The following is a 15027-nucleotide window of genomic DNA, read 5'->3' as shown; positions in this document are numbered from 1 at the left end:
TTTAAAGGGACACTGTCTAGGATTGTCAGCATAAATACTGATCCACCTAAAACAAGAGTTCTCGTTGGGTTAGAAATCCATAAGGTAGAGTAGAACTGACTAACTTCTTCCTTAACTCTTGCAAATGATTATACTGCACATGCAGTGTGTGCACACACTTACAAGTGAAAGTCACAGTGGTTCTGAATATTGCACAAATTTCTGCACACTGCAGCACGTATTGCTCCCAATTTCTTGGATAAGTACATCCTCTTTTCAAGAACTGGCTAAATGCACAGATATTATAAAGATACCTTATTGTTGGTTTTTTTTTCAGTACTTAAAAATACATTTGTTCATTAAAATACAAAATTAATATTAAAATTGTGAAAGCTTACATTTTGATATGTTACTCCACTTATAGTAAGTAAGGACTTACCCTGATAGGATGAAAAGGCTCAAAAAAAAGTTGTTTGTTTTTTGTTGCTAACAGTGGGGCTGGAATACATGGCCATATCCCAAACAACCTTTTAGTGACTGTACCAGCCAGCTCTGCTTGACCATATGTTTGCAGTAGTCCAGTGTTTTCCTTCTGTCCCCTCCAACACTTCCTCCAAGAGGCACTGTTTGGATTCAGTTTACTTTATAATACCTAGAAGGCAGGCTTTTATTGCCCATTGAGCAAATAGGGTTTGGGAATCAGTGGAAGAGACTTCCAAGTCCATATCTGACAAGTGTTTTGAGAGCAGTCAGACTGTTAGTTCAAGCTTCTCTTATGCCCTTTGGGTTGTCCAAATGGAGTAGAAAGTATGCTGGTTTGGGAAAGAACTGAGCACTAGCAGTGGATTGAGCAAGTCTCTCAGTGTTTTTGATATATTTGTGTTTTGGAATTCTGGGATGGCTTCTTTAGTTATTACTACACATTTATTGCAGTTCTGTGGATTTCAGAGTGCACTGTAATGCGTCTTAAATAACGTGTAGCTCTTAGTCCATGGTTATAAAATATTTCAGGATGCCTTTCCTGTCCATAATAAAATGCAGAATATAAGGTGTGATTTTATTTGCATAGTCAATGACCTCTGAATTTTCTACTCTCCACAGATATTGTACAGCTACTAGATGCAGCTGCCAAAGTTGTGACAGTAGAGGTTTAGTGTTCCGTAATGGAGTTCTGACTTTGGTAGGGGCCAGGTAACTTTAAGCTGCTGAGAGAACAGGAAGAGGGTGATCAGGCTGTTTGTATAGTGGTATTTCCAATAGGAGAGAAGTTCATTGAGCTCAAGTAAGGAAGATTGCAGAACAAGTTTATAAAGTTCAAATATATTATTACAAGTATGCCCTACAATATGCTGTAGAATTTCTCATGTCAGCCACTTCTAAGTGCTATACACAGTAGCTTGAAGTTTCAGCAGCTTTTTGAAGCTAGAATATTAAAAGTTTTTTTTCATTACAGCTAAACCAATCTACTGAAGGAACTTATCCTAGCACAAGGACAAAGTCACGAATATAACAAAGATAGGGGAATCATATAAAATAAAATATGAGAGTTGTCCGGAGGGAGCCATTTACGTGGCTTCTGTAAATCTCAGAAATTTTCATACCTAACTGTGCTTACTGGTGAAGGATGTGTGAGAGAGTGGTGGGTCTACATGTGCTGGTTTGGATGTGCAATTTGACTTGGATTTTTGATCATATGTTTAATCCACAGCACATAAAGATTCTCCAGACTAAGTTAGACTTGAGGAATCTGCACTAAAGAGATACTGAAGTTTACAAAACCTGCCTGTGGAGCCCTTCTGTCACCCACAGAGCCTCCATATGTATTCTACAAAGAACATAAATTACCTTTCACAGAATTAGATGTTATTAGATGTTGTCAGGGCTGCAAGAGACATGTCTGGTTGCATAAGAACTGGCACAGTGTCTGGACAGAGAGAAGCACAGAATTCCGTCAGCTCATCTATTCCTTTATGTTTTTCAATATGACATCAAGAGGTTGTTGCAAAGATGCCATACTGACAGGGACAAATTGAATGCTTTTTAAAGACTGGCTGCAGAGGGTCTGACACAGAGCCTCGGGAGCTCTGGCAAGCTTCGAAGAATTTTATGTGGCCTTCAGCCTGATATCCATTAAGTGAAAACTCTATTTAAAGGAGTTTATGTTGTGCAGTGAACTCAGTTGGCCTTTCTCACATAAGTGCCGGAGTGGAATATTTGCTGTAGCTTTGTAGTATCTGAGAGATAAATATAAACCAGTAAATAAATAGAACACCAATAAATAAAGTTATAAGGATGTTTACTCCTTTAAGCTATGGACAAGTAAGTGCAAATCTTCTTGAAAAAAATAATTCTTGAATCAAATTTTAATAGACACAAAGCTATTATTTTTTAAAACCTCTTGCCCTTGTTCAGCTTAACTACTACTATAAATATTTTTACTTCTTCTAAAGTATTTTCTTTCACTTCTTTAAAAGGTGTTAAAGGAGTTTTGTAACTTTCACCAAACATATCTTTTCCTTCTTTAAAGCAATGAAAACTGTTTCAGCAGCATGTATAATAGCTTACCATTTATATGGAAAGAATCCAATTAAATTTCTGTGTTCTGTGAGCTGTCTTTTTATAATCACATTCTCACTGGATGATTTGCTCACAGGGTCAGACCCCACTATTTGTGTCAGTGCCTTACTGACATCAGTTCAGTTTCTCTGCTCCTACAGTAGTCCTCAATGGGAGGAACTGGATAGTTATGAAGACAAACTAGGTTAAGGTTGTAAAGACCAGATCTCTTTTCCTAGTGCAGTGATTAGTTTGTGGTTAAGATGGAAATGGGGCTATGTAAAGACAGAATTTGTGAGAAAGGAGTGATTACATAAACAAGTTTTCCCTTCTCTGTTACAGCAGATGCCTTCCTCTGATATGAAGGTGGCATAAGTTGGGGGGAAAGGTATTTATATATATTGGGCTGGTGGAGGTCTGTCTTGGACATTAGCAGGTAATTGTGCTCTATACATCAAATGTAAACTTCCTAGCTTTCCCAGGCTGATATGCTTTTAGATTTTTACATAAAAAGCTTCTATATTGCAAAAAGGAAAGATCTGAAGAACCTTACTGAGTGCCTAAGGGACCTTTTGGATGAGCTTGGCCAACTGTGGTAAAACTGTTTAAGAGAAGTGAGCAGAATCCTGAAGCAGGCTTTGTGTAAGATATTTTTATTTCTTTATATCATGATTAATTTATACTTTTCCAGGGAAAGTGACAAATCTGCGTACTTTTTGCTAGAGCTATGTCCAGCAAGGTTTATTTATGTATTTACAAACCATACTTCTTTATGACTGATATTGTAAGCTAAAATGCATGATAAAGCAAGCCCAGGAAGCACTTAGTGGAGCAAAGGTTCCTGATTCTTTCCTATGGCAACAGGTAAAGCCTTACCAGCAGCTGCTGAAGAATGACTCTGATATTCTCACCAGATATTGCGTGAAATTAACACAGGAAGCAAACTCATGCATAACCAACTGCAGAGCTGACGGGGGCATGTGCCTATTTTGCTGTATGTGCACACTTTGTGCTATTTGGGAAATATTCCTCAAAGCAGCACTTTGAGGTTTACGTGAAAATCTCACACATATATTTATGTTATTCTAGATTTTGGTTCAGGTCGTCTTGGGTCTATTAATTGTTGACTTCGTAAAAATAGCAAGTTAGAATAATAATTTGCTTCTCTCCAATGCCTTTATGTTTATAAACTGGAATTTAGAACATTGTTGAATAAGCATTTGAAAAAACCTAAAAAGGTAACCTCATCCTTTTGTTTTTGTTTTGTTCGTTTTACCCTACCTTGGCAGTGTTTTAGAGCACTTTGCTGCAAGGGACCGCCACCACCACGACCTGAATATGACTTAGTTTGCATAGGCCTCTCTGGTTCTGGCAAGACAAGTCTTCTGTCTCAGCTTTGCAGTGAGAGCCTGGAGAATATCGTGTCTACCACAGGTAGGATGCTGTCTTTATTCCATGGTGTACTGTAACATTTCCCAAAGGTAACTTTTGTAACATATAGCAAAGGTTGCAGAGAGCTTCAGCCTACTTATTTTACTCTTGAAAGTACCTAATGAATTGCTTTGAAGCTACCACTACTTACTCTTTCAGTGTTTGTTCATACACTGGGGAATATCCATGAAAACACACAACTTGGAATTTGTTAAAGATCCAAACAGTGTGGTGTAATGAAGCAGAACCATAATATACAGTAGCACTGTCCTGTAGACACATTACAGCATTTCTTTCTTCTCGTTTTACTTCAGGCTTTTAAGCAGTCTTGTTATATGGAGAGAAAAGAGGAGAATGTGCTGTAAAATAGAATAGGACAGTGATGCTCTGAAACTTAAACTGAGATTTATTTCTGCACATACTTGGTCTGTACTACCTTATGGTGTATGCTAGCAACCAAAAGAATAAATGTGATAGAGAGAATTTTTTTCTAGTGATAATCCCTACTTTTTAGAGCAGCAACAGGTTTGTTTTGTAGTAAGGACAGATTGAGATCAGAGAATCAGTTTACAGGAAGTTTCAGTTGTATTGAGAAGGTGCATAAAAACAGACAGCACAACCACAGATAAAAGGTATCTTAAGTCCAAAAAATTTAATAGGCATCTTGATATAGGTGAACTTGAATACCTAACACTGAAAAGGGTGTTTTGATTGAAAAACAATCCAAGAACAAAACAGCACCAGAAGAATCAGAAACGGGAATACCTGGCTGCAAAGTTCTGAAAGACGAAAGATTAGGTCATAGAGATCAAAGAAATCTGGTTCAGTGGCTGCAGCAATTATTAAGGTTGATTTGCTGATGGAACAGATACCAGGTGTTGTGCAAGTAACTTGTGTTTACACTTGCATGGCTTTGTATTGTAACTGTGGTCCATGGGCTTGAATTTTATGAATGTGCCTTAGTAATCCTAACTGTTTTGTTAAATTTACAAGAACATAAGGTTATTTAATACAACTGTAAGTAAAATGTAAAACAGATACAAGAGAATACTGGGTTTTTCTTATGATGAATAATTAACCTATTGCCTACGTAGTGGTATTGGGAATGTTAGAGATCTGACACTTCATTGTGTGGAGAAGGTGTCAATGACTAACTCAAAAAGTTAGAGGGAAATTGTAGAGTAATTCAGTCTTGTCCCCCCCTCCCCTGGCCCCTGCCACTGTCTCCTGAGCTTTATCTTTAGAATTTGCCTGGAATTAGAGCAAATTATACTTTAAAACTTGAGACTCAGAAAGAAATAGTAAAAGCAATTTAAATAGAAGGATAGAGCTATCAAAGGAAATAGTGAAAATACAATTAATTTAAAAATTATTTTTTTCCAGATAGATGCAATAAAATACTATTATTTAATCAGGCAACTTGAGGAATGAAAAATTGTTCTGGGGAATACTAAGCAGCATCTAAAGCAAAATGATGCCATATGGGATATTCAGCTTATAATAAATCTGCTCGTGTATACCATATCTGTGCTACATCAGAGAATATTGTGGAGATTACAAGAATACAGTGTGACAACTTCTCCACTCATATTTCAAGCTATAATCTGTATTTTTGGTTTTCTCATCAATGCCACTCAGGTCCATTCCAGTTTTTCTTTCTTTCAAGGAAGAGTTTAAGATTTAAGACAACAAACCCAAAAATATTTCATAATTATTCCCTTCAGATTTTCTTGTACTTTCCTCTTCTGCATCTAGCACTGACCATAGCTGGAGTACTGGAATACCTTATTGGTCTGATCTGGGTGAAAAAACATCTTGTTTCTGTTAAATGATAGCTAATAAACTTGAACTATAACACGTTGATTCAAAAATTCTTTACTCAGTTCACAGGTATGTAATCATGTTGAAACAGTGTGTGCTAAATGGAAATAAATTAAATGTCTGGATATTTTATGCTGAAAGAGCAGACATAATTTTTCCTATGTAAAATATTATATACACTTATATATACGTATCTACTAAACATACAGAATTTAGTATATAATACCTAGATAAATTGCTGGGAGCCTTTCACATTCCCTTTCTCTTGGCTGTCTGAATTTTCAGATAAGGGTAAAGATCACACGTTTTGGTGGTTTGGTTTTGTTTGTTTGTTTTTTAATTAGGTTTTAAGCATGAAATGAACTAATATAGGATTCAGAGATGTCTTTGGTGTGCTTGTAACCATTTTAATACATCCAACTAAGGTCTGTAAAAGGATCTTTCAGTTAATAACATTTATAGACAGGGGGTAATTATATATAAAATTTATACTCTGAGTGTAACCAAAACCTGTGAAGATTAAATGGAAGAAAACAGTGATTTGAATTGCATGTTGTCTTCAGCATCTCCTAAAAATTGTAGAACAATCACTTCGTATTATTGGTAGTCTGAAATCTCTACATTAGTTCTAGATGTAGTAAGAGATGATTTTATAGCACTAACTCCTTACCAAATGATAGATGGCCTGAGTGTAAGTTTTGTGCTTAATTTTATGTGTGCCAGCTACTTAATACTATAATTGAAAATTTCATCGCTTATACTGATCTATTCTCTTACTCCCACCCCTCCCACCATGCCTTATAACTGACTTTTTAATAACACATTGAAATAGAATTTCACAAGCAAAATCCTGGTTATTGATGGGAAAAGTCTTCTTTTCTGAATGTATGCAATAGATTTCAAATGGCCTCTTTAACAAATAACTTATATTCCTCTTTATTTCTGTTCTTAGGTTTTAGTATAAAAGCGGTGCCGTTCCAGAATGCCATCTTGAATGTAAAAGAACTTGGAGGTATGGCACTTATTCATTTGGTTATAAAAACATTTAGCGTCTAGATCCCATAATAACAGATAGTTGTTTAAAATTGTTAGTTGTTTTAAATTTAAAAATGATTCATCAGTGCAGCTGGAATCAAAAATCTGTGTTTCATCACAGAAGATAAAGTTGAGAAAAGTTGTACAAATCCTGACCTCAAAGAACAAAGGGTAAAAAGCAGGAGGAGCAGAAGGCAGCCAAATGTGGTGTATCTCCTACTTGTAGTCTCTTGGTTTGCAGTGGTTAGGTTATACAGAAATACAAACTGGACTGAAACTGTAGTATGGCTGAAGTAGCAGCTCAGGGAAGTGTGTTCTCTGTGTTTATGGTACGTATAAGCTTTTACTTATGAGCACGGGCCCAGGTAACTATATGAAGATTTGGCAAAACCAATATATTTACTGCACCACTGAATGTGTTGCAAAGGTAGCCAACTTCTAATGATTTATATTCTTTGGAAACTGTTCTTTTGTTGATTTGTTGGATTTTGGAGCCATAGTTGTTTTATGGTTGTGAAGTTTTTTAATTTTCTACCCAGAGAGGTGGTGGATTCACCATCCCTGGAGGTTTTTAAAAACAGATTGGACGTGGCCCTTAGTGCCATGATATAGTAATTGGAGTTGGATCAGGGGTTGGACTTGATGATCTTGGAGGTCTTTTCCAACCCAATCTATACTATGATACTATGATACTATGATATGTAACCTGTTTAGCTGCCCAATTCTGACTCTGAGTCTCAAGTGATCAAGAGGTAACTGTTAAAAAGAAGAAAACACCTCCTAATGAGAGTTCTTGTGAAGTCTAATGTTCTTCTAATTAAAAAAACCTCTTAGATACTTATATTCTAGAATTTCTTCTTTTTTATATCTTTTTTATTTATATAAATAGAGTAGAATGAATCTTGAGGATTTTTATTAGATTTTCAGCAAGCTTGGAACCTCTCTTAAGTAGAAATTAATTTGGTTCTTGAAGGAAGTTTCATGAGATCAAATTGCATGACAGTTGTCTTATCTGAAACTGTTTCAAGAAGGCTTTAAGATAAGCACATATGGAAAGGATAGCATTTCCCCTTTACTACCATTGGTCCATGGATTGAAACATACATATTTCTGTTTGAGCATGTATCTTGTAAAAAATAACCCAGTAGTTTTCTTTGATAAAGGGACCACTTATCAGGAGTAGCGTTGATTCTGCTTGTGTGTGTTATCTGCATGATGTCACTTAGTCATAATGTCACTTTTTGGATTTTTTTTTAAAATATGGTGAATCATTTGCAGTCTAGTTTATACATTCTGCTGCCCAAGCTGTATGAAATATGTAATTCATATAGGTAAATGCAGGTTTTGATCAAGAATTGAATCTATGTATTCTATAGCAGATTCTCATTAAAGGCTCTTTCTTAACCTTTTCTTTTATGCAGGTATGTGTGTTTTGAGAAATCTTAGTAGAGGGCTTTGACTCATGGCAAGATGTCCTGAAGTAATCCAGAATATTTAATCTGGATTTTTTTAACAAGGATTGTTAGAATTTTTTACTACATCTATTTATTTCTTTTTCCTTTAAATATGAGTGTTTATATGTCCATATTTAAAAATTATATAATCTGTTTTACCTATGAGATATTGCAGAAAAATGCTAATTCCAATAGATTTTCATTGTCTAGGTGTAAGGGAGCAAAGGCAAGCTTCCAAAAGTTTGTTTTTCTTCCAAAAGTTGGTGGTCATTAGTGTCATTCCTTAGGGCTCGTTATGGGTCCCAGTCCTGTTTAGCATCTTTACTGGTGATACGGACAAGGGGATTGAGTGCACCCTCTGTGTTCTCAGACGACACAAAGTTGGGTGGGAGCATTGTTCTGCTGGACCATAGAAAGGATCCAGAGGGATCAGGACAGGCTGGATTTATGGGCTGAGGCCAGTGGTATGAAGTTCACCAAGGCCAAATGCTGGGTCCTTCACTTTGGTCACAACAACCCCAGACAATGCTATAGGCTGAGGGCAGAGTGGCTGGAGAGCTGCCCAGCAGAAAAGTACCTGGTGGTGCTGGTTGACAGTGGCTGAACATGAGGCAGCAGCATGCACAGGTGGCCAAGAAGGCCAATGACATCCTGGCCTGTATCACCCATAGTGTGGCCAGCAGGACCAGGGCAGTGACTCTCCCCCTGTACTGGTGAGGATGCACCTTGAGTTGGGTGTTCAGTTTAGTGTCCCTCATGTCAAGAAGGTGCTGGAGTGAGTTCAGAGAAGGACAACAGAACTGGTGAAGGATCTGAAGCACAAGTCCTATGAGGAGAGGCTGATGGAGCTGGGGTTGTTTAGCCTGGAGAAGAGGAGGCTCACGGGAGACCTCGTCACTTTCTACAACTCCCTGAAAGGAGGTTGTAGCCAGGGTGGGGGTTGGTCTCTTCTTCCAGGCAAGTAGTGACAGGACAAGAGGACATAGGCTCAAGCTGCACCAGGGGAAGCTCAATCTGGACACTGGGAAGAATTTCTTCATGGAAACGCTACTTAAACATTGGAATGGACTGCCCAGGGAGGTTGTGGAGCCAGCATCCAGGAAGTGTTCAAGAAGTGACTCGATGTGACACTTAGTGCCATGGTCTAGTTGACAAGATGGTGATCAGTCAAAGATCAGACTTGATGATCTAACAGATCTTTTCTAAGCTAAATCATTCTGTGATTCTATGGTCAGCATTCAACCTTTTAGCTGAGAAATGTGTTCCTGCTTGATGATTGTAAAGCCTGAGCTTTCTGGAGTACGCATGGTTTCTCTCTTGCTGCTCTATGAAAATAAAGGAAAACATTTTACGTGTTTAATCACTGTTAAATTTTATTTTGGAATTTCTACTTCTGGTGTTGAAGAGAAGTCTATGTTTTTGTCTTATTCTTGATTTTTGTCTTCATTTGTTATGGTATTGTTATATCATTTCTCTTTACTGTAATGTGGAGGTCTTGTCTAGATATTTGATCTTGGAAACTTGGAGGAAGGTAGAAAGGTGTGTATTTTTACCAACCACTGTCTGCTGTTACATGTTGTTTAGAGAGTGAAGTTCTATATAGTTCTAGTTTTTCACACTTTGTCTTTTTAGGTAACAGAAAGCTTCATATGTCATAATACAGTAACATATTAACAGCCAATATTTAAAACACAGCATAAGTCATACTGCTTATGGTTCTTATATTCAACAGCCAAGCAGTTATGTGAAACAGATGCTGACTGTGTAGTATCCTTTCTGTTTGGCAGAAGTAGTATACTTCCTTGAGGGTGAAGATGGTGCTAGTTTTTGCTATGCTGTGTGCCTCTGGAGCTGCTAATGAAGCCAGCTTCTATTTCTTCATTTCTGTAGGGACTGTAAATTTTCAGACAAAATATATAGAAAACAGTCTCCTTTTGCCTCTTCCTGGACTGATTAACTCTTCATCATCCTTTAAGATTTAGGAACATGTAAAAAAGTTTGTTGTGCTCTCTTTGCAGAAGTTTTTGTTCGAATCACATGATACTAGAATGTAGAAAACCGTATCCAATTTCTGATTTTTTAAATTGTTTTTTTTTTTTTTTTAAGACAGGTTGCCTTCCTACCAGAAATGAAGTTTTCATCCAATTTCATGAATGTTAAATGCTATGTTTAAAAACCTTGAATTTGATCCTGAAAAAGTAGGAATATGTACCACTTTCAAATCTAGCATAGGCCTGCTTGAATTACTTGAAAAGGAAGTCCTGCCTTATTTGCTGACCAAGTTGAACTGCCTGTTCTCTAAGTTACTGCTTTGGTATACCAATAATCCCTTCCTGATTCATGAAAAATTAAGAAAATTACTGCTTTTCTCCCCAAAATTTAGTCCATAAAATAATGTGTGTAATTTAGATTACTGTGAAGATGTACCATGCCCTAGTCCACATTCTTTCAGAATGTACTATTACCAGGACAATTGAAAATATCTCTTTATATTGTGCAACTCAGCTTAGTAATGGTATAGAAAGAAGCTACAGTTTTGATTATTTCCTGTTAGGGTCCAGTTATCTCTGGTGGGAGCTAAGAATGAAATTGTCTGGATGAACATAACAGGAAAGTGTGAAAAGGCTGTAAAAATAAGGCAGATGATAACGTTTGTTCAGAAGATTCAAGCAGTGTTTTACTGAAAAAAGTTTGGGATGCTGAATACTGAGGTTAGTTCTCAAGATAGATAATGGAAGGTATAAAGGCAATAGAAAGCTTTTTGTTTGGTTCTAGCGAATTCCAGCCTGGAGACACAGTGGATGAAATCACCATTTATTCTGTGGTTTTTTTCAGTCATATGCTGTTGTAATGCTGTCAAAACAGAGTATGAAGTTGTGGTGTCTGTTGCGACAGAGATATTTATTCAGGACTATGTGAAGATTTCATGTCCATCCTGGAGGTCAACTAATAATTTCCAGGTTTTTTTTAGAAGAAGTTATTTTATAATTCAGGTTGCTGTCTTGTAAATGCAGGCTTAGAAACCACCGGTGAGATGCCAAATACTGAGCCACATCAAATTTAAAAGAATGATTCTGGATGTGATTTCCTTCTTATGAAGTTTAAAAATACTAACATTATGTTATAGGGTTTACTAATGTTTTCTATTTTATTTACTAAAATATTGTCATATGTTTCTGTTAGTTTATATAATACACCCAAAGACCTTTTTCATAAGCATAGAGACTGCGTGTAGTCATATTTAAAAATTCATTTAAGACAAAAATGCGTTAAGTGCTTATCAAAACCAGAGTGGTTAATATCAGGAATGCTCTTGTCTCCAGTTGGTTGAGCATGGCCAGGAAAAGAGAGATGAGAACTTGCCTCCCCACTGCTGTTACTTCTTAAGCTTCATGACCAAAGTCATAAATTCACATTCTTGGGCCAGCTAAATAATTGTCTAAGTGACAGCTTGAGAACAAATAGCTTTAAATAGGATTGATTAAACAAAGCATGCGTATTTTGCCTTAATTTGGAAGTAAAAACTAGAAGAAAAGAGAGTAGGAGGAGAAGTCACACTGTTGTGCAGTCCAAATTGAAGGGAAAATATGAACCTCTGGAGAAGACAGCAACAGTTGTCAGGTAGTATTTGCCTTGTGAAAAAAATGAGGGAGGAAGGAGAAAATAATGTTGATCTATTAACTGGAATTTAAAATTTAAATATTTTTTTTGCTCTGTGGAGGAAGAGTGGAGTACTGAATACCCTTCTAGCAACACAGTCTGTGAGAGCAGGTAAAATTTCATCAAGTTAGTAATCGGAAAACTGATCCCACAAGTCAATGCCAGCCTCAGTCATCTTCAGAGGGATAAACTAACACAAAGCAATAAAATCTCCATACTGTATTTGACTAAAAGGCAGTTCACACCTCTACAAAATCTGGTTGCAGAGTACATGCAATGCCATCTGTGACATAGCTTCATCAAACAGTTTACAGAATGTCTTAGCAGATGAAATTTTTAGTTGACCCTGTTGAGCTGTCTAAGCTGTGAGTCGCACAGAGACATTCAGCTTCCGAAAGCATTAAAGTTAGATCTGTTTGCTATCAGTCATGCTCAGCCTGCTGTTCAAATGGTGCCTAAGCCCAGGCTCTGTCACATAGTTTCCTCATTTCATAGATAAGAACGATCATTTACACCCGTTTATGGATCTTGTTAACATGAGTCCTAAGGTTTGATAAGGATTCAGCCTAGTGTTCTTACCACTCTTCTTTGGAAATACTGTTCTTCTTCTAAACTGACTTTTTACAGTGAAAAGACAACCTGCAGTCCACCTTATTCACAGCAAGTAGGAACCATGCAAGCAATGACTATCACAGCCATGTACAGTGGGATAAGCAAAACACAAAATTTCTAGTTAAGCTTTTTGTGGGGTGAGAGCTGGTTGGTTTTGTTTGTAGGATATTTTCTGGAGGAAAAAGTAGGACCTTTGGTTTAATTAAAAGCCTCTGTCTCCTCTTGGGCTTGCAATTCCATTTTCTTCAGCAGAATCAAAGGATAGAGTGTAGCAGCCTATTTTAGCATCAGAAATTATATGTGTATTTTATGAAACACTCCTAGACAGAAAGACTTTGATCATTTCAAAAGCTAAAGCTGATTTAAACTTTTGTGGACCAGTCAGAACAAGGGCTAAGCAGACAGAAATACGCAGCTGTGTAGACTTGCTGCTTGCTTTGTATGCTTACTAGTCTTAAGTACCATAAAGAAAGATGTTTTCTTAGCTTTATTTGAGATAGCTGCACTGTTACCAAAGCTGTGACTGCAGCTCAGGAGGGTACTGAGCCTTGCTGGGTGCTGGCAGCAATTGTAACCCTGGGGAATTGTGCTGATGCTTCTGAGATCGTGGCTGTCACCTCTGTCTAGGAGAGGTGGAAGAAGGGCAGAGGTGGGCTAATAGGTAGAGAGGAAAGTGGCAGATGATTTCCTTGTTGTCAAACATTCTTTGCTAGCCCTAGAGGACTTACTGTGTGTTTGTGAATTTAAAAAACAAATATCCCCAAACATATAGAAAAGGAGAAACGGAGATGAGAATGGTTGTCTATGCCAGCTGCGGCAAATTATTAAATCTTCAGATATCAGACTTAAATAAATGTTAGAGTATATTGCAGGGCAGATATATCCATATCTTCTTTATGAATTACCTGTAAATTTTTTTAATGAACTTTATGTTCTTGACTGGAACAGCAGATTTTTGTTTCAAAGTGCATGTTTTATTTTAATATGGTAGTATAATAGCACACACATAAGTAGACCAAGATGACTTACTGCAGGCAAGTATAAGTACAACCTTTTTAAAACTTCCAAGTGCATGAAACCTGAATGCTGTTCTAACAGATTTAAATATCAGAGTAGGTAGAGATTCAAAGTTTGAGTCAGTATTGGAGTTAGCTAATAAAGAAAATACTGAAGGCTTGACTTCCAGATTATTCTCACTGGGGAAGCCTGGAAAGCAGACAAGAGATGACAGAGATGGTTTCCATAAACTTGAGTTTGATAAGAAAAATAAAAATAAGCAGGATACACTTATGTGCATTTAAGATTTTGTATGTTTTGAATGTAAAGGCAGAAAAATTATTCCTCAACTTTTTTTTTTCTTTTATGCTGTTTGTTCAGATTGTAGTTGAATTGCTGCAGTGAATGTAGCTAGTTTGACAGTCTCAAAATGTTCCATTTTTTAGGGAAAAAGTGCCAATTTCCCACTACCGTGCTTTGTGTATGATTTCAGAAGTGCACTGCCTGAGAGGCTAGAGAAAGCAGACTGATCACTTGGTTTTAAACCCTAGGAAACAGAAGTCCTGGGACTTTTGCACTTGAATAAGTTTCAAATCTGTATTGTCGCAATAGCAATAGAAAACAGCCATAGAATGGTGACTGACATTACACCTGTGGGAAACTTTGGTATCTATTTGTGGGTGTGTCTGTCAGATTGGACAAATTAATGTAAGTAGAAGGCGGGTGTCTTAAACAGGTTTTATAAATTTATTTGTAATAAAAAGGAACTAGAGGGTTGAAAAACAGCTAGTGTTGAAAAAACAAAATTTGTATACTGTATTTATTCTGCCTGAGATAGATAAGGAGCAGCCACATCTCTTGAGAATGTGTTAAGATTTCCAAGATTTCAGGTGTCTTCTTGATTACTCAAGAAAACACGTCAGCTTTCCATCTGAGGATATGATGGGAAGTGATATTATAAACCCTGTGTGGATTTAGAAATAGTTATTTTTTTCTTCATAAGGTTTCTTGGAGTGAGAGGGTAGGGTGTAATTCGAAGATTTTGCAAGAACAGATAAGAGATTTCTTTTTTCCCTTCCTTTCCTGCTTACTCCCCCACCCATGAGCTGGTCTTTCATGCAAGAAGATTTTGTAGCATAGTTGGCATATTCCTTGGCATCTTTTCACCTTTATGCTTACTAGAAATGTTCTATTTTATATCAGTAGAGGAATGATATGTATATTTAATTCAACTATAATACCTTCAAAATATGTAGGTGTTTTTATTTTAGGTGAGTGGATGATATATTTGAAGTGGTAGAAGAGTTATTTGCAGCCTGCAATCTTTCATGTTCCCACATTAGCTTTTTTTGATCCTCTGTTTGAGACCATAACTTCTCCAGACCTGTGATGTATTTTGAGGTGAACAAGAGCTTTTATGTGCAGACTAGACTAGCAAGGGCTGTATGACATTCATCATGCTCTCAGTGGAGACTTGCTGCAA

General features: G+C 36.9%; 1 protein-coding gene across 4 annotated transcripts in view; it reads left to right on the top strand.

Annotated features, from left to right (window-relative positions):
• Positions 1-15027, top strand: part of ARL15 (ADP ribosylation factor like GTPase 15) — a 276210-nt gene that overhangs the window by 115649 nt on the left and 145534 nt on the right. For all 4 annotated transcript variants that reach the window (XM_027635361.1, XM_027635363.1, XM_027635362.1 and 1 more), the window contains 2 exons: positions 3825-3969; positions 6740-6799. In XM_027635361.1, coding sequence (XP_027491162.1) covers positions 3825-3969; positions 6740-6799 — 205 coding nt within the window. The remainder of the gene's footprint in view (positions 1-3824; positions 3970-6739; positions 6800-15027) is intronic.

This window comes from Corapipo altera, unplaced genomic scaffold (assembly GCF_003945725.1).
Source record: "Corapipo altera isolate COAL_440 unplaced genomic scaffold, ASM394572v1 61411, whole genome shotgun sequence".
NCBI lineage: Eukaryota > Metazoa > Chordata > Aves > Passeriformes > Pipridae > Corapipo > Corapipo altera.
Note: the sequence above shows the minus strand (reverse complement) of the source record. Positions and strands in the feature narration are given on the sequence as shown.